This window comes from Propithecus coquereli, unplaced genomic scaffold, assembly GCF_000956105.1.
Source record: "Propithecus coquereli isolate 6110/MARCELLA unplaced genomic scaffold, Pcoq_1.0 Scaffold67, whole genome shotgun sequence".
NCBI lineage: Eukaryota > Metazoa > Chordata > Mammalia > Primates > Indriidae > Propithecus > Propithecus coquereli.
The window spans coordinates 3,096,750-3,124,293 of record NW_012152729.1 but is presented as its reverse complement, the minus strand read 5'-3'; the positions used below and the strand labels follow the sequence as shown (position 1 = coordinate 3,124,293).

Below are 27,544 nucleotides of genomic sequence, written 5' to 3'. Positions count from 1 at the left end.
CTCCTGAGCTCAAACAATCCACCCGCCTCGGCCTCCCAGAGAGCTAGGATTACAGGTGTGAGCCACCACGCCCAGCCTATATAAAAATCTTATAGCTGTATTTTAGAATTCTAGTCATGAGATAGTAAAATATGAACTTAGAAAAAATAGTTGGATATAATTTTTTTTTGACAAATTAGGATAAGGCTAAAACCTAAAAAATTTTTTTTAATAAGCGATCTTATAAAGGCTGTGAACCAAATTTAGGGTATAGCAGTTTGAGTCACTTACCAATATGTTGGATTAGAAAAGAATAGATGACTGTAAAAATGTGACTTAATATCTGAAGAGGCCCAAAATATAAGAGTTGTTTTAATAAGGTCTGTACAGTATTTTCTTGGTCTCAACTTTTTGTCCATGAAGATAAGAATGTTGTCATTCTTGGCCAGGAGCAGTGACTGATGCTTGTAATCCTAGCCCTTCGGGAGGCCAAGGTGGGAGGATCACTTGAAGTCAGGAGTTCAAAACCAGCCTGAGTAACATAGCAAGACCCATCTCTACAAAAAAATAAGAAAAATTAGCCAGGCGTGGTGGTGCACACCTGTAGTCCCAGCTACTTGGGAGGCTGGGGCAGGAGGATTGCTTGAGCCCAGGAGTTTGAGGTTGCAGTGAGCTATGATGACACCACTGCACTCTAGCCCAGGCAACAGAGTAATACCCTGTCTCAAAAAAAAAAAAAAAAAAAAAAAAAAGAATGTTGTCATTCCTTTTAGTAAAGGGAAGGCATCTTTTATATGGGAATTCAATTTTTTGCTTTTAAGAAACAGCATAAAGGTCAAAGTGGTTTTTTTTTTTAATATCTGCTGGTTTTTAAGTGTTTTTACTTAAATAGTCAGTACACCAGAATAGCTGAGGAGTTTTGGAAAAAGAGAGTTTAGAGGCCGGGCATGGTGGCTCACGCCTGTAATCTTAGCACTCTGGGAGGCCGAGGCGGGCGGATTGTTTGAGCTCAGGAGTTCGAAACCAGCCTGAGCAAGAGTGAGACCCCGTCTCTACTAAAAATAGGAAGAAATTAATCGGACAACTAAAAATATATAGAAAAAATTAGCCGGGCATGGTGGCGCATGCCTGTAGTCCCAGCTACTCGGGAGGCTGAGGCAGGAGGATTGCTTGAGCCCAGGAGTGTGAGGTTGCTGTGAGCCAGGCTGACGCCACGGCACTCATTCTAGCCCGGGCAAAAGAGTGAGAGACTCTGTCTCCAAAAAAAAAAAAAAAGAAAAGAAAAAGAGAGTTTAGCTTAGAGAAGGATAAAAAGGAGAGGAATCCTAAGAAGGGGAAGGGAAAGCTCCAGAGAAGAAAGAGTTTCAGCTAACTTTGGGACAGTATTGTATAGCGAGGCAATCTTTGAGTCTCGAATGTTGGTTTGTTTTTTTTTTCTTTAATTGAGACATGAGTCTTATTTGGAGTGTATGATTTTATAGCTGCAGTCTTTTAGTTTAGTTTTAAGAACAACAGACTGTTTGAATGATCCCTGTAATGTTTGAACATGTTACCAGCTGGAGTCCCAGAAAATATCTTGGCATGTGCTATAGTTTGGATATGGTTGGTTTGTCAGCACCAAATCTCATGTTGAAATTTGATCCCCAGTGTTGGAGGTGGGGCCTCTGCTGAAGCAGATTCTTCTTGAATAGATTAATGCCCTCTCTGGGAATGGGGGTGAGTTCTCACACTATTAGTTCCCCCAAGAGCTAGTTATTTTTAAAAGCCTGGTACCACCCCCCTTGCTCTCTTGCTTACTCTCTGGCTGTGTGACCTCCGTACGTGCCAGCTCCCTTTGCTTTCTGCCATGAGTGGAAGCAGCCTGAGGCCCTCACCAGATGCCCAGCGTTCAGCTTTTCCAGACATCAGAATCATGAGCCAAGTAAACCTTTTTTCTTTATAAATTACCCAGTCTCAGGTATTTCTGTATAGCAACACAAACCATGCTAAGACAGCATGTCTATGAACTTTGAGAGCCCATTTGTAATTAAATTTAAAATTATCTAGATGATTTGTCTTAATATTGAATACACAAAAGTCAATTAAACACAAGTATTAAATATACAAAGGCCAAATAAACACAAGCGCTAACAGAAAATAAAGTATGTACTTACCAAGAAGAACCATAAACCACCTTTTCCAGCTGCAGGGGAAAAAGAAAAATCTCTTCACCAATGCCTCAACGCAAAAGGGAAAAAAATCAATCTCTTCACCCACACCTCCCAGCTGAGGTCTGCGAGGAGGTAGAGTCCTCCCCCAACAGGACATCTCCCAACTAGAGGGAGAAAGATCCCTCTCAAACTGGAGGGGGGAAGACCCCTCTAAACAAATCCCAAATGAGGCAGAACATGACCAAAATCAGAGTTCGGTCCAAGAGAGGCTCACCAGGGGGAAAAGAAGCAACTCACAGAAGCGGGGGCTCAGAGGGCCCCAGTGTGTGTACATCATGCCATAGTTCTAAGGGCCAGTGATTTTTCTCTGAGATGAATCGGCTTTGGAATCCCACTTCTGACACCAAGTATGTCAACGTCAAATAAAATATAGAGACAAATCTCTAAGTTTAAAATGTTTTACTTGGGAAGCAAGAATTGCAATGTGGGGCATACACACAGAACAAGTGGTCTTTGGTATGTCTGAAGAACAAAGAGAAAGTTGGAGATGTTACAAAAGAGAGAAATATTACATATTGTTCTGAGAGAAAGTTCATGGACACTAGTAAAGTTTTGGGAAGCTGGCAAGCTCTGATTCGTGAGTGAGGGCAGTTGCGTAAAACGAGTCTTAGAGTCACAGCAGGTTGTTTGAGTAGCTATTAGATAAAACTGGTTTTAGGTTATGGCGGGCAGTTTCAGCAGCCAGCCTTGTAGAGAATTATATTTTGGGAGTAATGTTGTGTGTTCTGAATGCTTTTTGTCCCCCTAGCTTCTTGACTCTATTTTAGTTGAGTATAGCAAAAATGACCCAAGTCACATGATCACCTTTCACAGAGCCATCCTAATGGGTGTGAAGTGGTGTTACATTGTGATTTGCATTTCTTTAATGACTGATAATGTCGAGCATCTTTTTATGAGCTTATTGTCCATTTGTAAGTCATCTTTAGAGGAATGTTGATTCAGATTTTTTGCCTACTTTTTAATTGGATTATTTGTCTTTTAATCATTGAGTTATAATAATATACTATAACAATAATTCATGTATTGAATGTCTCTTATGTGCCAGTGACAGCAACCCTGCAAGTTAGGAATTATTATCCCCATTTTACAGAGGGAACTGAGGGAACTGAGACTCACAGAGGTTAACTGGCCCAAAGTGGCACAGATACTAAGTGACAGCATCAGGATTTGAATTTAATTCTCTCTGCCTCTGACGTCTATGCTCTTGCCACAGGGAAGAATAATGAATCATAGTGCCCACATTGTTCCTGTTCCCAAGGTGTAAGAGCTGAGTTTCCTAATAGTCTTAGGTATAGGAGAACCAGGCCTGCCTATGAAAAGTGGTTTCACTACAAATCAATCCTTTGTATGACTTAATAATATGCTGATCTCATACTTACTTGATTTTTGTTTTCTTTTGCTCATTTGGCAATGTGTCAAGTGTTAATGTTTAAGCAATTTCTGTGTGTTATCTTTGAAACTCATGTTCCACTGTGGGCTATGAGGATGTGTTACCTCACACACTGCCCACTCTTCTTCCTGCTGGTGGTCATTAATGTTTCAGTATCGAGGATATCAGCATCGTTTTAGGAGTATTGGGAAAGAAAGTTCAGAAATCAATCCTGGGATTTATGCAGTTTCCTGAAAGTGTGAGTTAGGTAAACATGTAGCTTTCTGGATAGAACTTTTGAGACTTGTATTTCTTTTACTTGTTTTTGTTTTTATTTTTGTTTTCTGTCTTTTTTTTTTTTTTTAATTCTGAGACTTGTATTTCTGATGCCAATAAATGACATTTAAAAATAACTTAATGATACAAATGATGAGGCTATAGAGAAATCAAAACCCTCATACATTGCTGGTGGAAACATAAAATTGTGCCATTACTTTGAAAAATAGTCTGGCTGTTCTCAAAAGGTAAAACATAGTTATCATATGAACTACCAGTTCCACTCCTAGGTATATTCCCAAAAGAAATGAAAACATATGTCCACACAAAAGCTTATATATAAGCATTATTCATAATAGCCAAAAAATAGAAACAACCTAAATATATATCACCTGATGAATGGATAAATAAAATCTCATATATCTATGCCATGGAATATTATTTGGTAATAAAAAGGAATGAAGTACTAATTCATACTACAACATGGATGAACCTTGAAAACATGATAAGTGAAAGCAGCCACACACCAAAGGCTACATATCATATGATTCCATTTATAAATGTCCAGAATAGGCAAATTTGTAGATACAGAAAATAGAGTAATAGTTTTTAGAAGGTGGGGGACAGAGGAATGGGGAGTGACTGCTAATGGATATGGGATTTCTTTTTGAGGAGATGAAAATGTTTGGGAATTAGATAATGGTGATATGGTACAACCTTATAAATACACTAAAAGTAACTGAATTATACACTTTATAAAATAAAAAAATGAACTTAAAAAATTCAGAACGGTAGTTTTTCATGGAGCTCTTAGGACTATGAAAGGATGGATGGGTAGAATTTAGACATTGGAGGTTGGGTGGGAGGTTGAAGGAAAAGCAAAAGGAGGAAGATGTTCAAGAGCGGGTCAAGTAGAAAGGAGGGTCAGCAGCTCAAGTTGTTAGCAGAGTGAAGTGGGCATGAAGGTGAGGAATGTGATTGGGCAGGAAGGTGGAAGCTGCTGGAATGCCAGGTCAAGGCATCTGGGCTTTTCTATGTGGGCTCCGGGGAGCCTTTGTTGTTGCCAGCCCACCAGTAATGTCTTGGTGATGGGCCTCCTAGATTTCAAAGTGTCATGCTTATGGATGGTTATTACTCACATTTCCTTGGCTCTTATTTTCACTCAGGATTTATTAAGCACCACCTATATACCAGACATAACTTTATTTAATTTACTCCTCACCCCAACCCCATGAGAGTCAGTATCTTCATCTTCCGTTTTTCAGACACAGAAACCAAGGTTAAGAGGCTGTTACATGGCCAACCAACAGTGATGGAGTCTGGATTCAACTCCACAGCCAACGCCCTCATACCACTCTGTACTTCCCTCCTCTGTCCATTTCATTTTCTCACCTTTCTCAAAACTCCATGGCCTCTGTTCTTGCAAACGGCGGAGTTATGCCATGGAACCAGCAGATCTTGACATTTTCAGGGAAGCAATTAAATACTTCTTAATTTCATGGTTTCCAGGGCTTGTTTTAAATCCCTCACCTCCTATTCATGTGGACTAGCTGTCACAAATGCAAGATGCATGACCAAGAAGGCAATCGGGAGGTACCTTGGGGTAAAGAGTTGGTTGCTTAAACGTCTACTTTACAAGGTATTAAGAAGGTCTCAGTGCCTTCCCTACAGAATAGCTGTTTAAATTTTGCCCTGGAGCCACTGTTTCTTTAGTAAAGTTGGAATTTGAAGACAAGTTAGGAGGATAGAGAGAGCTCCTAAGTAAAATAGCAAGTTATTCTTTAGACTTATCTTTAAGCACAGCATCGCCTACTCTCCAAGGAATCCATCCAGTTCACTGGAGCTATATTGAGGGTTCAGCGGGAGGGGTTGTCGCCCAGAGTTCAGTACTTGTCCCCAAGGCTGAATCAGTAAGAGTGGAGAATGAGGACAAGTGGTTTGAGGAAAAGAAAAGAGAAGTTTATTAATTTGCCGGCAAATGAGGAAGGCAGTAGACTAACCTCTCAAAAGACCACCATCCTGTCTTTAAGCAGAAAAATGGGGCTTTTTAAAAGGGGGTTTTTCAGAGGTTAGGTTGGGGGCTATGTGACCGGTGTCACATGTCATGGCTTCAGGATATTGTTGTTTCTCTGTAATTGGTGGTTTCCATGGACCTTATCTCTGGTGAGGATGATCTTGTGACCCTTGGACAATTCTGTTGAGCCATCTCCTATGGTTTCAGATATTAGAAAACAAACAGCAAAGAACTTTTTTTTTTGCCCCTTTGATTACTGGCCTCAGAAAGGAATGTAGGTTTTAATTCCCAAAAAAGGGGGGAGGTTTTAAAGAGACAACTTGTGATACATTTTGTTCCCCTTTTTCAGACCTTTACCTCTGTTTCAGGATACCCTGCTTTTGCTTTTCCCTCCCAGACTAAAGAGCAAGCAGCCTGTATTACCCTTCATTTGAAATACAAATTAAAATTCTTAATCTCCCCAGAAGTGATTAAGATGATCACCAAAGGCGTTCATACACATAATAAGCCCAATTATATTTTTTATTAACCCTGACTTAGTTCCTTTTGTTGCTGAATCATATGTTTAACATTTTTTACTGAATGAGGCATCAATTTCCCCTTCTGTTGTCATGTTGAGATCTTGGATGGTGGTGGGAAAGTACACTTAAATGGTGTCTGTACAGTTTTGGCAATTCATTTTTAGATTTTTACAGTTGGTTTTGCTTCCTGACCTTAAGGTATATCTGCTGTCCCTGAAGAGGCTTGAAATTTGGGAATGAACTGACCCTCAGGGAATGAATCACAGACGTTGAGTTACCAAAGACCTGATTAGGTCATCTCTCCTGTCTACCTGCCAAGGGCACGATTGCTGAGGTTTTCTTTCTTAGGAAAAGGCTGTTTGTTTTAGAAGTACTTTTGTACTTTGTGGTCAACTTTTTTTTTTTTTTTTTTTTTGAGACAGAGTCTCGCTCTTTCATCCCGGGTAGAGTGTGCAGTGGCATCATCATAGTTTACTGCAACCTCAAACTCCTGGGCTCAAGCAATCCTCCTATCCCAGCCTCCCAGGCAGCTAGGATTACAGGTGTGTGTCACCACACCCAGCGAATTTTTCTATTTTTAGTAGAGACCAGGTCTCACTCTTGCTCAGGCTGGTCTTGAACTCCCGGCCACAAGCGATCCTTCTACCTTGGCCTCCCAGAGTGCTAGGAGTACAGGCATGAGTCACTGGGCCTGGCCAGTGTGTCCAACTTTTGTTTTCCATTATTGATAACATGACTTTAGATAGAGACAAAAAGAGAATTGTAAAATACTATCTTTGGCCATTGAGTTTTTTTCTTAACGGTTTAAATTGTTTATTCATTCATTCCGCAGATATTTACTAAGCACTACTGTGTTCAAGGGCACTGCGTTAGGTATATCATGGAGGAAAACAGTCATGTCCCACTTTCATGGAGATACAATTGGAAGAGACAATTAGTAATCAAATAACCACACAAACAAATGTAAAGTATGGCTTTGACAGGTGCTCTGAAGACAAGGTATGTGGTGCTACAGAGCCTGTGTTAGGGACATTTTACCTGACAGAGAGGGGAAGGAGGAAGTGACCATTAGCTGAGATCTGGCGGATGATTAAGAATTAACCTAGTTAAGAAGGGAAGGAGGAGTGTTCAGACACAGCAAAGCAGCAGGACTGTGGCAGTGGGGAGCAGGCGGGCAGGAATGCCCGCGTGAATGCCTGTGCCCTCCAGAACCTTAGGATCAGTGAGGAAGGAAACAGGCGAGTGATCTCGGACACCATGTAAGCCCACTCTAACCAGATGGCTCTGCTTTTCTCTGTTTCATTGAGTCCCCTCTAAAGATTTCATGTAAAAACAAGGTTCTGCTGCTTTAAAAAAAATAAAAATAGACTTAAAAACTCACTGTCTTAGGCCATCTACTGCCTTCTGAGGAAGTTTTATACAACTTCATGTGCCCTGCAAAACATACACCCTTACTCACCTCACCACTGACAGAGAATGCTGTCTCTCGTTAAGCCTGTATTCATGAAATGCAATCAGAATGCTTGGATGTCGGTACAAATCTCTAAACCTGGTTGTCCAGCACACACCCCTTAACCGTTATGAAAAACATCCTCCAAATTGCAAATGAAAATGGTAAAAACATATGGAGTTACTTTAGGCCAATGGTCTTCAGGTAATTTTTTAGCCGTGGAATCCATCCTCAGATGAGATCTAACATGAAGGCATCAAAAAACTCAGGTGATTTTTATTTTCCTTTGTGCCTTTTGTCTTAGATTTTTTTCACATTTTCTAGTATGGACATGTATTGCTTTTATAATAAGAGCATGTTTTTTAAATTATATGGCTGTTTAGGAAAACTGCATTGTTTCATGATAACAAGGTACAGATTGAAACAGATGGCTCCCTCTGTTGTAGTACCCCCTGTTGACCTTTTCACAACTGGGGATTACTACAGAACAGAGTGACCATGGCTTTTTCACCATGAAATATATGATGACAGCAGAAACCTTGCTGACAAACAGATGTTTTGCCCAAGTGGAGCTTTTCTTAATGAAACGGTTGCTTAGAAACCAGACCATAATAATAACTTTTCTATATTTAGTTTGTAAAGTGATTCAGTTTGCAAAATTATTAAGTCAGAGAATACTCATTAGACAAAATTGAACATATCTATTGTTCTCTTGTCTTGTAATTTCAGCAACCAAATGGTTAAATTAACAGCAAAATTTCCTCCAGGATGTGTCTATCCAGGTGCTATTCATAACAGGGGACATACAGGGAAGGGACAGCTCACGGAGCAACCCTGCTCTACCCTTAACTCTGATTCTGCAGTGGCACAGTGGTGTTTGATCTTTCACCAGCATGTATTAGAAGCCGTTGCACGTAACACTTATTAGCTTGCTGAGAGGATCGGATGGGTCACTGGGTCAAAAAATTGTACAAGAAAATGTGAAAATCAATCTAAATTGAAGTCAGTGAAACAACAGTATAAAGGAAGGATTCAGAAGTGAAAATATTTTCTTAGGATGACAATTTGTAAATGGAAAATCTGATATGTTAACTGCTACTAAGAACGCAGAAACCTTAACATGCACCGTATTTACCAGATGAATTAAAACATTACATCTGAAATTCAAACTGTACATATTCTATAAGAAAATGGATCTCTGTCTTCCCCTTACTGTAATGATGAGATAGCTCAGCTGAAAACAACTATCTTACAGGGTAACATATTTAAAACACTTTAACATAGAGAACCCTCCCACATTAAGCTTAGACCCCAAAGGAATAACCTTCAGGTGAATCCAAGGTACCTTCACTTCACCACAGGGCACTGGGAGTAGAGCTGTCTTGGCATTGGGCAGAGCAAGAGGGAATAAGGAAAGAAAACCTATCTCTGGGAGGCTGTAATCACTAAATGGACCACCTCTCCTGCAGATTTGCATTATTGGGATTCAGGAAATCTCAAGGAGAGAATTAGAGTTTTAAATGTTTCTGCACTGGTAGTGTCTATAGGATTCTTGCAAAAACAAAAGCATATTTCCTATAGAAGAAGGCACCTGCATCCTAGATTCCAAAGAATCCCCATTATCATTTTTAATTTTTACTTTAATTTTTACATTTTTTAATAATTAACAATATTTTTATTGTGGTTTTTTTATATGTGTATATGCCATCTTAGCCATGTTTAAATGCATAATTCAGTGTCATTATTTATATCCACGGTTTTTTTTTGTTTTTGTTTTTAAGAGATGGGGGTCTCACTATGTTACCCATGGTGGATTTGAACTCATGGGCTCAACCAGTCCTCCTGCCTCAACCTCCTTAGTAGCTGGGACTACAGGTGTGCACCAGCATGCTTGACCTATATCTATAATGTTATACAACCATTACCACTATTTCTAAAATTTTTCCTTACCCCAAAGAGAAACTCTGTAGCCATTAAGCAATAACTTCCCATTTTGCCCTTTCCCTGTAATAATTATTTAAGGCTAATAACTAGTACACAGTCACAAGATAACCAAGCACAAGAAAACAAAGTCCCAGAAGACTTTAGATGTTGGAATTGTCACAAATGATGAAGTAACCATGCTTACTGTATTTAAAGAAATGTAAGCTTGAAAATATCTTCAGGAAATAGGAAACAACAAAAAATGATCTAACAGATTTGAAAAAACAAATGGAACATCTAAAAAAGGGTAAAAATAAATAAAAACTCAGTGGATGAGTTTCGCAGCAGACACAGCTGAAGAGAGACTTAATGGGCCAGAAAGTACAAAGGAAGAAATATTACGGAGAATGCAGCACAGAGAGACAATATTTAGTCTCTGGATGGAGAAGTCAGGAAAGAAAGATTAATAGATTTTTATCTAAAAATTTAAAACTCATTTATGTCAAAAACAATCTTAATTAAAATGCAAATATAATTAAAGAAAAAATATTTGCAACAAAAAGGAGAAGTATAGGGCTGGGCACACAGTGGCTAATGCCTATAATCGCAGCACTTTGGGAGGCCGAGGCAGGAGGATCGCTTGAGGCCAGGAGTTGGAGACTAGCCTGGGCAACATAGCGAGAGCCCCATCTCTACAAAAAAAATAATAATAAATTAGCTGGGTGTGGTGGTACACTCCTGTAGTCCTTGCTACTCTGGAGGCTGAGGTGGGAGGATTGCTTGAGCCCAGGAGTTTAGGGCTGCAGTGAGCTATGATTGGGCCACTGTACTCCAGCCTGGGCAACAAAGCAAAAAAAGACAAGCATAAATCTATAGAGACAGATTCGTGGTTGCCTAGGCCTGGGGTTTGAGCGGAAAAGGGAAAGTGACTGCTGCTGATGGGTGGAAGTTTTCTTTATGAAGTGATGAAAATGTTCTGGAATTAGTTAGTCATGATGGTTGCCCAACTTTGTGTTGTGAATATACTGTACTAAAACTCACTGAATCATACACATTAAAAGGGTGAATTTTATGGTATGTGAATTTATATCTCAATAAACTTTTTTTTGGTTTATTTTAAAAGGACAAACAGTTAATGTCTTTACGGCATAAGAGCCCATAAAGATTTTTTTTTTCCTTTTCTTTTTTTCACACCCAAGAATCATGGCTTGTTGGAGCTCATAGAGATTGATAAGAAAAATATCTGGTAGGTAAATGGATAAAAACCATAAATAGGCAATTTATGGTAGAGGAATTCATACAAGTAATAAAATTTTAAGAAAATATTCTACTTTTCCAATAGCAGAGAAATATTGATTAAAATAGCATATTTTATTAATACAATTTTGGGTGCCATTTCAAAGAACAAAGATTTTTTTTTTTTTTTTTTTAATAGGAATAGCCATTGCTGGCCAAGTGTGGTGAAACAGGTACTCTTGAGCACTATTGGTGAGAAAATTAATTGGAACATTTTTTAAATGTAGCTTTGGAAATATTTGTACCCTTAGGGCCAGTTATTTCTCTTTGGGGAATTACCTTAAGGGTATAAATGGGAGGTAGATGCCTATAGCAGTTCTGTCTAAGAAAGCCTGTGAGATCTTTTCCACACTGAATAATTATGCAAATGGCTCTCAGTTGAGGAACGTTAGTGCTTTTTGCAACATAGCTCACTTGTCGATCTCCAGGTATCCCCACCCTATCCCACACCCTTTCTGCTCCCCTATCCCTGTGCCTTCATTATGCCAGAACACACAGCATTAGCCACACTATCTTGTAATCATTGGCTCATTTGTCTCCTCTCCCTAGATGGGCACTGTGCTATTACATTTGTATCACCTAGTAACAGAGCCTGGCACATGGTAGGCACCCAATAAATACATGAATGCATGAAAGAATTCTTTCCATTGCCTTCATTTTAAAGCTGTTTTCCAAACTTTATGATTTATGCCGTAGATGCAAATTACTTCTGTATATTCTTATATAACTGTTTTGCTTTTTAAAAATTGACCCCTTTCCCTTTCTTTTTAACTGAAGTAATTTTAAAAGAAAGCCTTTATGTGTCTCGCCGTCCCAAGTAATAATATTACTATAAGGTTTTAAGTGTCATCATTAGACCACTTCAGATTATCTATTGTAAAAGCCAAGCCAAGTGGGGGAATAAGCCTCCCTCATTCTTCCGTAAAAGAGAAGGCTGCTAAAATAAAATAAAGTAGTCCACAATAAAAACAGTACGTGTGTGTATATTTATTCAAAGTGTGATCTACGAAAGAGAGCACATCAAAATCTTTGTGTTGATTTCAGATATCAGGTGGTTTTTTTTTTTTTTTTGGCGAGACAGGGTCTTGCTCTGTTGTCCAGTAGCTGTTCACAGGTGGGATCATAGATCACTGCAGCCTTGAACTGCTGGGCTCAAGTGATCCTCCTGCCTCAGCCTCCTGAGTAGCTGGGACTACAGGCAAAGATTTCAGGTGATTTTTTTTTTTTAAATCTTTATTGAGATATAATTCACATACCATATAATTTATTCTTTTAACGTATGTAATACGGTGACTTTTAGTATATTCATAGACCTGTGCATCCATCACTACTATCAATTTTAGAATATTTTCATTACCCTAAAAGGAAACCTACTCCTTAGCTTTCACTCCTCCATCCTCCCATATCCCCCATAAGTGATTTTTATTTGACTTTCTTCTTTTTACTGTTCTGTAGTATTTGAATCTCTTACAGTGACTATGTATTATTTATATCATCAGAGAATAAACCAGTCAAGTTCTTTTGATTGTGGAAGCAAATCGTTTAAAGGCCTTCCTTCCCCCTCTTTATAGGTGTCCTATATTCACTACTGAGCAAAGGATTTTAACCTAAGGGGTTAAATTCAAGTTAACCCTTGTGTGGACCCCTGGAGGGTCCCTGACTAGGTCTAGTTAGCCTCCGAAATTATAGGCAGAGTGTTTATGTGTGTCTGTATGTTTTTTTAGGAGAGAAGGGACCTTTTGGGGTCCTTTTTATAGCAGTTCTGTTTGGTTTCTATATGACACTACAGTTTTAAGTCCTACACGTCATGGTTGCTGATTTCACAACAATCACTTTTTCTAAGCCAGTGCTAGCCTGAAGCACCTATCACAAAGACTTGCCTAATCATCTCATCAGGACATCTGCTGGGCTTAATTAAGGAAAAAAAGGAAAATTTAGAAAGAGTTCTCCCTTGCCTCTGTCCCTGGCTGGTGCGCCAGGTGCCCCAGGCTCAGGGCAGGTCTAGCCCACCACGCTTTTCTCAGGACACTGGAGGATGTGAAAGATCAGCCTGTCTTGCCAGAGCTTCAGGCCAGGTGACAACTCCCATCGGGAGTCTGTGGATGTCTCTAAACTAGTGAGAACTTGATGCCTCAGTCAGCTTTGCTGATTCTGCAGCTTCTCTTTGCGTAGGCTTGAGGTGAAGTGTCAGTAGAAAACTTAAAATGAACCCGAAGTTGAGGCGGTACTACTACTTCTACCAGGGCTACCCATCCTGGGGTTTCTAGGAGATGTGAAAAATGATGTACTTTCTTACTTAGCTTCATCGAATGGAGAACTACTTGTAGTTTTCTTGGATCTCGGAAGCTCCCTTTTTCCTTTTACCAGTAAATGTTTCTTTCAGTAGCACAAAGAGAATGTTGATGTGCTTTTCACTCTTTGAAAGCTCCGTAAAGTGAATTAAATGAATGACATCTTGCCTCTTTATTTCTCACTCAAGATCAGCTGAAATGTAAGTTTCTCTGAATCCTTAGGGCAGTGATTACTTTCAAAGCTGCGCTAATTGCTGTTTTCTTTTCCTTCCTTCCTTATGCCTTCAGTGAGTACTAGGGCAGCTTTGTTTTTATTTCGTGCATACAACAGAGGCCTCCATCATCGTGGTGTTCTGGAGGCACAGTTTTCCTGACCTCTGATCTCTCACTCCTTCCCCTCTGGAATCATCCACAGGTATTTGATAGAGGCAGCCCTGATGAGGCTGACTGTAAGCTTTTCAGTGCTGTTTTGGATTTGATTTGATTTGTTTGGTGAGGGAGTAGAATAAGAAGTTTAGGGGGCTTGCAGTAGCCCATAAAGATGTTGTAGACTGGAGGTGTTTGAGAGTCACTAGTTAAAAAGCTGAAACTCATTAAAATCCAAGTTTTCTCTTTTTTTTTTTTTTGTTTTTATTTTGTTGCTGTTGTTGAGATAGGCTCTCATTCTGTTGCTCTGTCGCCCGGGCTAGAGTGCAGTGGCGTCATCATAGCTCACTGCAGCCTCGAACTCCTGAACTCAAGCTGTCTTCCCACCTCAGCCTCCTGAGTAGCTGGGACTACAGGCATGCGCCACCACGCTGGCTAATTTTTTTCTGTTTTTTGTAGAGATGGGGTCTCTCTCTTGCTCAGGCTGGTCTTGAACTCCTAGCCTCAAGCAGTACTCCCGCCTGGGCCTCCAAGAGTGCTAGGATTACAGGCGTGAGCCACTACAAGCCCGGCTCCATTTCCTTTTCTATGACTTTACTGTCATCGTTGATGTTGGCAGGCAGCAATTTAAGTTAGAATCATTCCTGAATTTCATCAACATTACTATCTCCCTTTTTCACACACTAAATAAAGATAGCAGCTAGGAACAAAGCAATCCCTGTGAAGCCCAGCCAGACCCAGTGGAGGATGCCTGGCTGTTCCTGTGGGATGCAGAGTGCAGCGTGTCTCTCCATATGCTGACCTTGGAGTCCATCAGGAAGGAAATTTTATGGAGTGAGCCTGATGTTATGTCCTTGAAAATGTAAGGTTGGATATCTTTAGGGATAGGATTTGCAAAGCTAGTACTGTTCTGGTAGTTATCTTCTGCTAGGCACTGCTGGCAGGTAGGCTGTGGTGTAGCAGAGTGGTTGGGCAGGCAGATTTGCCATTCTGCTCTGCCACGTGGCAGCTCCGTGATCTTGGGCCATGTTTTTCACTTTTCTGTTCTTCAATTTCTCCCTCAAGGAATGTTAATAGTACCTACTTCAAAGGATTCTCGGGAGCATTAAATGGATGAATTCATGTAAAGTGTTTAGGACGGTGCTTGGCATATTAAAAACACTCAGTGTCTTTGCTGTTACGTTTTTATTTATTAATAATATTTCATGATCCAAATAGCTTTCAATAAATATGGCCATCAGTAAATATAGATTATTCACACATTTTTATTTTTTCCCCTCCAAAATGGGAATTAGAAAACAATTTAAGCAAATATGTTTGTATGATCTTAGTGTTCAAATACGTTATTTGGATCCTGATTTAAAGAGATAGACACTAGGTATGGTTCTTACAAATCCTCCGCTGTTAGCCATCCCAGCTCACTAGTCTAACCCTGTTTTTTCCTCAGACCTGAGTAATATTTACTCATCCTGAATCTTTATAAATTTGTTGGGGCTTGTCCACAGTTAACACAGCTTTGGAGCTTTAGAGAAACTAAACACCAAATTGGCATGCTAGACGTTATCATTTATTCTAATTACAAAGACAGCCCAGCTATTCAGTTGAGTTCCCCATACTTCCTTGATTTAATAACCAACTTCCCCAGTTTGTGTAACTTCCTGGATTCTTAGAGCTGAAATTATTGTTAGTTTCCATCATAATGAGAGGTCTCAAATGTAACAGCCAAAGTATCCCGCTAAAGGGTGGTATTTCCTTCTCTTGAGAGTTCTTCCTTTCTTGTCTTTGTGACTTAGAGCTGCAAGAGAGGACAATCACGGCCTGGTGATTATCTTTTCTTAATCAGAAGGAAAATTTCGTTGTACCTGACTGCTTCTCTTAACCATTGCTCACTGTTCTTTGGAACTAGAGCCTCCATTACATATTAATATACATTTTCTTATCTTCTTTATAGTTTTTTAAACAAACTTATTTTTATTAGTTACTTTGAATATAATTTGTAAAGAGTCAAAAAGCTTGTCCCTTGCCCTGCTTCTTACCCCCCAGTTCCAATCCCCAGAGATTACCATTTTTTTCCTCTCTCATACATATACCTTTGTAATGTAGTTTCTTCTGATAATTACTTCCCCATTTCTAAATAAAATGCTTACACAGATTTCTCTTAATGTAAAAAAGTTTTGGACATGATCTACTCATTTTCCGTATGTTAGGTGTGGACTTAGTACACACGTGCTCAAACTCCTTCTCCTGCCATTTCCCATAACAATTTTTGGCTGCATCACTGGGCAGTGTTGACTGCTGACTACGGGGATGTTATTCATTGCTGAGCCTAGCGCAGTGATCAGTCTTTCCTGTACATTTGCTTAGTTTTCTATGTACTTATTGCTAAATTTTTCCAAATGATCCAACAGCTCTATGAAACACATATTATTTTGCTCCAGGTTTGTTCTATTTACCCAGACTTCAGCTTTTGAAACCTATTCCATTCTCTTTTTCCTTGCTTGTGAGTTTATACCTTTTTTGCACCTTAACTGTCACTTCAGTGGGATTTTAGGAAGAAGACACAGATGGCTCTGGTCATGTTGCCATGTGTGGTTGCAAATTTTTTTTACATTTTCACCTCTAGAAGAGGCTGTTTTTTTAAATGACCATGGCCTTTAACACATATTTTATTTATTTCTATTTGATAGGGAATACATTTACATGGTTCAAAATTCAAAACATTCCCAACACAAAGAAATGATAAATGTTTGAGGTGATGGATATGTTAATCACCCTGATCTGATCACTATACATTTATATGTATTGAAACATCACTGTTTACCCCATGAATATGTACAATTGTTATTTGTCAACTAGAAAAACAAAATTAAAAGTAAAAAAAAATTCAAAACATACTTAAAGATACAGAATAAAAAGTCTCTCTCATATCTATCCCTGGTCACCTAGATTCCCTCCCCAGAAACTACCAATATCATTAGTTTCTTGTATATCCTTTCAGAAATATTTGTTGAGTATTTCCCCTTTGTACACAAATTGTTGAATTCTGTATACACTGTTCTGGACCTTGCGTCTCACTTAACAACAGATCTTAGAATTCATTCCGTAAGAGTTCTTTAAAAACTTCATTTTTTCAGTGGATACGTTATATTCCATTGTATGAACGACCATAATTTAATCAATTCTCTATTGATGAATGTGTGCTTTGTTTCCAGTCTTTTCTGTTACAAATAGTGCTACAGTGATGATTTTGTACATAAGTAATTTTCTGCTTGTGCTAGTATATCTATGAGGATAAATTTCTAGAGTTGAATTTCTGGCTTACAGCAGAATTTAGATTTTTAAATGTAATACAACGTGTTTGTACAAATGCAAGACCTTCTATGAAATGTGAAATGCTTGATTTTTTGTCTCACTCAAATCACAAATAACAAGTCATTTTTCCCCTTCTTTCTACTCTCAGCCTGCAGGGACAACCAAAACAGATTTGGATACAAAAGAAAGCTGTTATTATACTTTGCTCTTGGCCATGGATTTCCCTTTATATTTAAGATGTGCTATAATATTCTATTTTCTCCCTTTTTCTTCTATTCTAAAAACCTAAAAGGGTACATCTCAACTTTTTGAGATGTAATTCACATACCATATTATTCATCCATTTAAATTGAACAATTCAGTGGTTTTTACTGTATTTTCATAGTGTATAACTATCACCACCGTCAATTTTAGAATGTTTTTATCACCCCAGAAAGAAACTCCATATCCATCACTCCCTATCACTTCCCATTTATTTCTCCCAACTCCCACAGCCCTAGGTAACCACTAAATCTACTTTTTCTCTATATAGATTTGCCTATTCTGGACATTTCACATAAATGGACTTATACAATCTGTGGGTTTTTGTGTTTCTTATAGTTTCAAACCTCCATACCTGTGAGGTTTGAGCTAGTAGGTGGTTTTCCAGGTTGATGTAGGTACTTTGGGAGGTTGTTATCTACCCAGGAAGAATGAGGCAGGTTAGTTCTGAAGTGGGGATGGCTTAGCAGGTTCCTGGGATAGAGCCAGTCAGCAAAGACATTTGGAATTGGACTATCTTTCCTGTCCTGCAAGAGCACTACGTAAAGGGAGGTGACACCTAACTGCTTTTACTGCTGGTCTGCAAAATCACTGAGCAGCATGCTGAAGATCATCTTAAAGTCAGCACTGTTTTGATCAAAATATGTTTCTGGCTGAAAGTCTTTGGGGAGAAAACCAGTTATTTTACAAAGTTGATTGTCTCTGCTTTGTTACATGAAGTTCTTTTAATATTAATTTTTCAGTTGAGTTGACTTTCCTATATCCTATGCTTTGCCCCCAAATGCAGGTCAGAATGCTTTTCTGAACTCTCACTAGCTAGGTTCACTTTTACCCTCTGTATATTTCATCTGTTGCATCATATCCTGAGATGCGTATTATCTTCCTACGATCAGAGCAGGAGGAGTTCTCTCTCACACCATCATTTCGTTCTTATTGCCAGATTGATGTGTCATGTTTCCTTGAAGCCTGTTTGGGCCCAGAAATTACCCTATTTTCAAATTACAGAGGAATTATCCAGTGTGAGGAGCCAAGGGTCACGTGAAGATGATGGCCATGCTTCCCCAAGTGTGTCAAAGTTTAGAAAACTTTTCAAATAAGACACTAAAACAGCCCAACAAAATCTCATCCCTTTAGTTTTTGTACGGTATTAAGCATCATATATGATTCTCCTCACTGCTTGGTGAGTAAGGAGGGAACTGCCCTTATTCTGCAGGGATTTATGAACTCATACGTAGCAACTGTATCCTAGAAGGTAAAACTCAAACAGTCAGCGAGCCATTTGGCAGCAATCTGTGGAGCAGCCCAGCAGGAAGATAAACAATTGCTGTTATACCTGGGACTGTGGGAAGCAAGGAAATTGTACTTTTGCTATTGGCAACATTTTTCTGGAAGATGGGGAGAACTTAAAGCTCCCTGGTAGAGTTTAAAGTTTGGCATTACAGGAAAAGCAAAACAAAAAAATCTGGGAAAAAATTGTTTAATCTGATTCCTTTGGTTGAAAAAAATTCAAACTGCATAAGCATACAAGGGTATTTATTGGCTTATGCATACAGAAAGTCCAGTGGGTAGAAGTACAGCTGGATTCAGGGGCTCAAGATCTCTTCCTCTTTCTCCCTCTCTCTTGGCTTGGCTCTCCTGCATGGGTGCCGTTCTTGGGTGGGCTTTTCCACGTGGTGGCCACTGGAAGCTCCAGGTTATTATCTTCAACATGGAGCGAGGGGAAAACTTATCTTTCCCAGTAGTTTCAATATGGACTCCAGGATCCAATCTCATTGCCTGTTCCTTACCCAACCATTGTGGTGGGGGTGGGATGGAATATCCTAATTGGCCAGCCTAGGATATAACTTTACAGCTGGAGGCAGAGAACGTGATTAGTTAGCCCACTCAAACCACATAGACTGAGAGCAGGGAAGGATCTTTCTCCAAAGGAACACCAGGGTGGTGTTATCGGAAGAGTAGATCCTGTGTGCAGCCACACATCTGTCCGGTGCAGAGAGGAAGTCAAGAGCTCATTTGACCAAATATGTTCATATAAGTAAAGAACTGTCCTCTGCTAAGGATTAATGAGAGAAGATAGGAATAAACAACCGTAGCAGGGACTTAGGTAATAAATGGATTTCAGAAAAGCTAGGCATAGGCTGGGGACGGTGGCTCACACCTGTAATCCCAGCACTTTGGGAGGCTGAGGTGGGAGGATCACTTGAGCCCAGGAGTTAAAGACCAGCCTGGGTAATATAGCAAGACCCCATCTACTCAAAATATTTAAAAAATTGGCTGGGCTTGGTGGCACACGCCTGTAGTCCCAGCTACTTGGGGGGCTGAGGTGGGAGGATTGCTTGAGTCCAGGATTTCGAGGTTACAGTGAGCTGTGATCACACCACTGCACTCCAGCCTGGGTGACAGAGCAAGACCCTATCTCAAAAAAAAAAAAAAAAGGAGAAAAAAAAAAGAAAAGCTAAATGGGATTTATAAAGCAAATCCCGTTTTCCATTATAAAGTTACAACTACATTCCTAAAAGGAAACAAATCCATCAGATTTCTGAACTTCTGATGAAAAAGTGGTTATAATAGCTGCAGATCTGTAATACATACCAGGCCTTGTAATATATCGGTGATACAACACCTGCCAGAATTGCAGCTACCACCTACCAATTCACTCTTCTTTTGGGACTCTTTTAGAATGTAGAAGCTGTTTCCTTTCTTCTCTCCTTTAGTAAACGATTCATTTACCCTTTTTCAAGCCACCTACTCCACCTTGAACTTCCAAGGACTTCATCATTTCACACTAGATCAAACTACAACACAATGTCACATTTTGCCAACAGGGTTCTGCCACAACCTGAAACTCCTTTAAGAGCAGAACTTCTGCTTGTATAAAATTGGAGCCCCTATACAGGGAGGTGTGGCTTAGGGCCACATGCCACGCTCTTTGGAAGCAAAGAAAAAGAGGGAGGTGGGGAGGGCAGGAAAGAAGATGGGCAGACAGGTGCAGCCCTCAGCAGGCACGCTGCCTTCCCAGCTCACCAGATGTGGCGGGTAAGGAGCCGACTGAGGAAAGAGCGTGTATGTGATTTATAAGAGAATGGAATCACAACCTGTGACAGAAAACAGGATGTAAACTTCGCCTGCAAGGCTGTCCGTTTAAACAGGAGAATGGTAAACTCTGATGAAAAATAATTACAGATTTCTCAATCATTTGTATTACTCCCTCCCCTGCTTCTGTTCCTTAATCTCTGAAATTTATATCAAGACCGTATCATCGCCCCTTTCATTCGGGCATTCATTCATTTAACAAGTAATTATTGAGCACCTGCCGTGTGCTGGGACTCCTCTAGGCACTGGGCATACAGCAGGGAACGGAACGAAATCCTTGACTTTGCAGAGCTCACATTCATTCCAAGGAGGAAAGCAGACAATGAATAGGGACATACATAACATGTCACGTAATACGAAGTGCTAAGAAGAAGATTGAAGCAGGGGGAGAGGGATAAAGAGTGGCAGGGAAGGAGGCTGCCCTTTTGTGTGTGATAGATATGACCCGTGAACAGACATGATGGGGGTTTGGGAACAAACCTACCGGGAGCAGGAGCAGCAGCCAGGCAGAGGGGCAGGGAGGCAATGACACGGGCCAGGAGCAGCTTGCTGTCTCCTGCAGAATAGCGAGGCCACAGAGTTGCTGGAGACAGTGAATGAGGGAGAGAACAAAGGCAGTTGGGGGATGGGGACCGCTCATATTGAGGGAAAAAGGGAAACCACCAAGGGGGGAAAGAAGGTTACATATTTTAAAGAACAGTGAGGCAGAAGAATGAAGAGGCCTGACTTACGATTTAAGCTGGATCGTTCCAGCTGCAATGAGGGACAAGGGTGGAAGCAGGGAAACCAAGTAGGGAATTATTGGGAAAGTCCAGACCAGAGATGTGGACCAGGGAGGTCGAGATAGAGGTGGTGAGAAGCATTCTCGTCCTGAATATGTTCCAGAACCCCCATTTCCTTCTTTGTTTTGTTTTGTTCTCTTTAAAGTATGTAACCCCTTCCCCCACCCCCAATAATAATATTTGTGTTTATGTAGTTTTGAGACCAGGGGCTTTGTTCTGTTGTTCTGGTTCTGTCTTGGGTTGTATTTAAAGCTTCCTCAGCACAGGGTTTGGCTCAGGTCATGACAACACTGTTGCAGTTTATACATTTAGGAGCTGGTGGCATGGAGGGGACAAAGGATCAGCACGTCCTAGGAAGGGGATTTAAGGGCAGGATCTTCCCAAGTTCTGTTGATCAGGGAGCTCAGCCATAAGCTTAGGTCTAGCACTGATCATGCCCAGAATGCTCTGAAAACATTTCCTTGTGGAAATGGCTCTCATCGTTGGCAGTTTCACCGAGAGAAATGATCCTGGCATGGAGAGCTGCCGCGAAGGCAGTAGGCGCTGCTGCGCTTCAGTAGTGTTGGTTGCTGACTAGTATTGTCCCTGTTGGCAGGGACAGATTGAGAGTCCCAGAATCAGGAGGGTCCCTAGAGGGCCTTCCATACAGTCTTTTCCTGCTGTTGAGTGAATCCCTGCCATGATATATGATCATCTGGCCTCTGCTTCAAGAGTCTGTAATCCATAGATTGCAGAATGTCAGTGCTGGGAGTGACCTTAGAGATCATATTGGACTGGACTGGAGAAAACCAGGAGCCTGAACTCCCAGGCCCATGTTCTTCCCACTCCACATGTCGTCTCTCCAAATAAAGCGCAGCCCTTGCTGGTAGGATCACAGAGGTGGGTCTCAGCGTCTCTGTGTTCATCCCATCACAGCATACCTGGTTTATTTGCCTTTCAATCCTAAACAGTAATGAATCCTTTCTTTTTTTTCTCAACCCCAGGGATTGCCCTGCTCTCAGATGTGTACCCTGAGAAAATCCTGCCGGACCTGTTGGCGCAATATGACAGTGACAAAGACAAGCACACGCCAGAGACCAGAATGAAAGTTGGGGAAGTCCTGATGCGAATTGTCAGGGCGTTAGGTGAGTTTTCCTGTTCCATCCATCTGGAACGGGGTGGGGAGCAGTGTGACTTTGAAACCAAAGTGTGTGTGTACCTGGCGGTTTGTTACGCGAGCATGACGAGGGCATTTTAGGGGCTGAGATGAACTAGTTAGTCCCTGTTTAGAAATTTAGCCAATATCCAGACGCCCACTAGGAGATTGGCAGCAACAGTGTCCTTTTTCCTGCCACTGCTTAGCCTCCTTCCCCTGGAGCTATATTGGGCCTCCATTTTCAGTGGAGCTGGAATGAGAAGTTTCATACTTGAGCAGCAGCAAGCATAAAAAGAAGAGGAAAAGGCCGGCACGGTGACTCATGCCTGTAATCCTAGCTCTGTGGGAGGCCGAGGCGGGCGGATTGTTTGAGCTCAGGAGTTCGAAACCAGCCTAAGCAAGAGCGAGACCCCGTCTCTACTAAAATTAGAAAGAAATTAATTGGATAACTAAAAATATACAGAAAAAATTAACCGGGCATGGTGGCGCATGCCTGTAGTCTCAGCTACTCGGGAGGCTGAGGCAGGAGGATCACTTGAGCCCAGGAGTTTGAAGTTGCTGTGAGCTAGGATGACGCCACGGCACTCTAGCCCAGGCAAAAGAGTGAGACTCTGTCTCAAAAAAAAAAAAAAAAAAAGGGGGGGGAAAGTCAAGCAGAGAAGGAAATGTGCTAACTCTTGTTGAATATCTACTATGTGCTGGGTTGTCAACACGTACAATCTCATCTAATCCTCCCAACAAATCCTATAAAGAGGCTGTTATTATACCCACTTTATAGATGAGCAAACTGTGGCTCAGCAGTTTGTCTAAGTGCTAAGTGGTAGTGCTAAGAACTGAACCACCAACTTGAAGGAAGTTGCTCTAGGCTGTCTAGACTGAGAGTAGTAGTTAAGAGATAGGCTCTAGACTTGTACTGCCTGGGTTCAAATCCTGAACTGCTTCTCATTGGCTGTGCGATCATTGGAATGTTTCTTTTTTTTTGAGACAGAGTCTGGCTTTGTTGCCCTGGCTAGAGTGCCGTGGCATCAGCCTAGCTCACAGCAACCTCAAACTCCTGGGCTCAAGCAATCCTTCTGCCTCAGCCTCCCAAGTAGCTGGGACTACAGGCATGCGCCACCATGCCCGGCTAATTTTTTCTATATATATATACTTTTAGTTGTCCAAATAATTTCTTTCCATTTTTAGTAGAGACGGGGGTCTCACTCTTTCTCAGGCTGCTCTTGAACTCCTGACCTTGAGTGATCTACCCGCCTCGGCTTCCCAGAGTGCTAGGGTTACAGACGTGAGCCACTGCGCTTGGCCTGAAATGTTTCTTAACCTCTGGGTGCCTCAGTGTCCTCATGTATAAAATGAGGATATTAATAGCACTATTAATAGGGGTATTGTAAGGATTAAATAAGGTAATACTTAGAATAGTGTTTGACACACAATGAGGGCTCAATAAATTTTTATTTTTGCCTAAGTGAAAAAGAAAGATTAAAAAAATTTTAAAGATTAAAAATTGAAGAAAATAAATACTTTATTATTTACTATTTATTGAGTGCCCACATGGATCTAGGAGGTGGGATACTGGGGGACAAGGACAAAGCAAATAATTGTTCCTTCTAAAAGAAAGAGGTTAAATTAAGATGAACTAATGAATTTCTCCATAAGCCAGTAAGTACCCTTTGGATATTTTTATCCTTGGCCATACAACATAGAAGTAAGAGAAGATTAGTTTCTTTAACTTGTGTTCCATAGACTTAACCATTCACGGACTACCACAGTAAACATCACTAGAAGCCTTAAAATAAGGCAAACCAGTCATTTGGGTGAGGGCCAGTGATGTATAGTATCCATTTGAACAGCCAGCTGCCCTGTTGAATTTTGAGAATTAGGTTCTATTTGGGGGCCGTATTCTCACCATGCATGTCCTGTATCAGATTGTGATATATAAAGTGTAGTTGTCAGTGGTTAATATTTGGTTTAATAGCAATGGCACACTGAATTGGACTTATTTCCTTCCTTAAGTTAGATCAGCATTTCTCAGGTACTGATACCTGTCCTTGGCCTTTTAGTAATTCCATGATATATCCACTAGCATATTACCTAAGGCAGAAAGAGAAGAAGCAATCTCAACGTCAGTTTGGCTAATTTATCCCTGAGCTATAGCAAAATTTGTAAATTTTACTCTTTACTTACTAGGGGAAGATTTTGGAGAACAACTAGCTTTTTGTCACTTGTATCAAGAGATCACATTGAATTCTTTCTTGACCAATATTTCAGAGGACTTACAGAGATTCTGTATAACCATGTACCGTTTCTATGGACATAGCCCTCAATTTTCCTAATTTCTGGGTGACTGTTCTGGCTAAAGATGATAGAACCTAGATCTCCATCCACTTAAGTCCTTTTATCAGTGAAAGGAGAATTTCATGATAGTGAAATTAAAAAACATTTTTTTCTACTTTTTGAAGAAAGATGAACCTTCTAAATTTGCCTTAGTCCTGAATTTGGGTCTAAAACATACCAGACAACCATTATAAAAAAATCGTTCTCTCACAGTAGGTGTGAATGTTAAGCTTAAAATATCACAAGATCGAGTGCAGTGACTGATTTCCGTGTGTATTTGCCATTGGGATTGTCAGAGCTGAGAAGCAATGTCAGCCTTACATAGACAGCATCCACATAGCATCTGTTTCCTCTGCACCCTCTGGCAGACCTCTGCCATTGGGGTGACAAATGCTGAAAGTGCACATTTCACAGTCTCCACTGGCCAGTCCACTCATTTCCTGGGGTAAAAGTGGAGGGGGATGAAGGGCTGGGTTGCGTGGGAGAAGGACTTACTCCTTCTTACATACTCTAATACTTAGCCCAATTTCCAAAATGGTCTTCTGGCATTTCAAGGCAAATTCTGTCAATTCTCAAAGTTCTCATCTTTCTATAGCCTTCTCTTCAATATCCACCTGTAAACACAACCTTAGCTTTAACTGCTGGTTTCTGGTTCACATCACCCACTTGTCCAGGTGCATATTTGAGGCAGCTTCTTAAAATCCTATAGGTGAAATGAAAGCCTATTTTTACAACATAGCCAATGTATTCTTAGTTTGCTAGTGTTGTAATCCTGGAAATCCTTGTGAACAGCCACTGTGTAAGGCTTCTCTAGTAAATGCCCTAATTCCACCAGCCCAGGCCTTGCCCTCTGCCTACGCCCATCTCTTTGCAGTGGTGGGAGTTTGGTGGGAGCCGAGGTGCGGCACACTACTGCTTGCTCTTGGCGTCAATTCTAGTTCCCTAGCCACACTTGCCTGTCTTCCTGCCGCTAGATAATGGTAGAAAATCAACAGGAGCTTTTTTCCTTTCCATTTTCAATAATCGAGATATTACATATATACAGTAAGGTATATACACTAATTTTAAGAGTATAGCTTTATGGCATTTTTTTTTTGAGACGGGGTCTCACTCTGTCTAATAACTTAATTTTTGTGTAGAACTGTGATAATTTCCTATGAAACATTTCTAAAAGTAAACCTTGTTTGTTAAAAGCATATGCATATTTTTGAAGATATTTATTGCTAATTTATTGCTAACTTACAGAGAGTTAGTTGTGCCAATTTATATCATCAATGTTTGAGAATGTTTGTCTGTACCCTCAGAAGCACTATATATCCTATATATTGCCATTCTTAAGCAATCTTAAGCAGATACATAAAGTGATATTATCTTGTTTTTATTTCCATTTACTCAGTTGATACGGTTAAATATTTTTTATGTATTTTCTATCTAAGCATTTGTGTATGTGGAGGGTGTGCATGTGTGTGGAATTACCTGTTCTAGTCCTTTATCCATTTTTTCATTGGAGTATTGATTTTGTTATATGATTTATAAAAGCTTTATATATTTAAATATCTTGAACCATTGACATTTATGTTGTGAATATTTTGTTCAATTTGTTGCTTATCTTTTAGTTTTATTCGTATTTTCTGTTTCATTTTGTTTTTGAAATGCATTTTTTTTATTTTGATGTAGGTAATTCTATCTTTTCCTTTATGGTTTCTCTCTTACATAGAAAGGCTTTCCCAACCATGATTATGTAAGTATGAATCTATCTATCTCTCTGTATGTATTTTTTGAGATGAGGTCTTGCTATGTTGCCCAGGCTGGACTCGAACTCCTGGGCTCAGGCAATTCCTCCCGCCTCAGCCTTCCAAGTAGCTGGGACTACAGGCGCATCTCCCTGCACCCAGCTTTATATATTTTTATCTCTACTTTTCAATGTTGAAAATATTGAGGAAGGATTTTGGTTTAGTCTCTTTATTTAATGAGTGATTCAGATTTTTGGGGTTTTTTTTTATACTTCTAGAAATTTAATCTTAACACATTGTTAAATTACCAATCATTCCAAATGTTTTTCCATCTGTTTCCTCACATGGTCCAATGTCAATGTTGACAATAACCTCTGGACTGTTATGTGTATTACATTTTTTAAAACTTCTTTAAAAACAACATATTTACTCTTTAGTAATACTTTGCTGATAGTACTGTGCCCGAGATATTTAATTGGTGATTGAGGTATTATTTGGTAAATGGAATTAAAGCAAAGGAGAATAAATAAACCTGTGGGGATATTTCCTTGTAAGATTGCCTGGGGAATTAATCTGATCTGCAGCAGACTACACTACTTTCTCACATATGCAATAAAGTTTGAATATCCCTAATCCAAATATCTGAAATTTGAAATGTTCCAAAATCCAAAACTTTTTAAGCACCAACATAACACTCAAAGGAAATGCTCACTGGAGCATCTCAGATTTTGGGTTTTAGGATTAGGAATGCTCAACTGGTAAGTATTCAGCAAATATTACAAAATGCAAAAAAACCACTTCTATCTCAAGTGTTTTGCATAGGGGATACTCAACCTGTATCTTTTTCTTTGGCAAAGCTAGACAAATGCTACCTAGTTCTTCTTTGTTCCTCTAGACCAGTGGTTCTCAAATGGGAGGTGAGGGGAGAAATATCCCTCAGAAATGCACCCCAGGGGACATTTGGCAATATCTGCAGACATTTTTGGTTGTTACAACTGGGCGGAGGGGCTTATTACTGGCATCTAGTTGGAACAGGCCCAGGGTGCTGCTAAACATCCTACAATGTACACGACAGCCCCCCACAACAAAGAATGATGTGGTTCAAAATGTCAATAAGGGCCCTATTGAGACACTCTGTTCTAGAGCTATGTGGGCCATTCTGTTTTTGCCTTTTCTTTTTTTAATTAAAAACATTTTTTAAA

The 27,544-nt window shown here is 40.1% G+C and overlaps 1 protein-coding gene across 1 annotated transcript in view; it reads left to right on the top strand.

The window, feature by feature from the left end:
• The window catches only part of TANGO6 (transport and golgi organization 6 homolog (Drosophila)), a 185,331-nt gene that overhangs the window by 81,392 nt on the left and 76,395 nt on the right, over window positions 1-27,544 (top strand). The window contains exon 16 of the mRNA XM_012660470.1: window positions 22,127-22,267. Within this exon, the coding sequence (XP_012515924.1) occupies window positions 22,127-22,267 (141 nt within the window). The remainder of the gene's footprint in view (window positions 1-22,126; window positions 22,268-27,544) is intronic.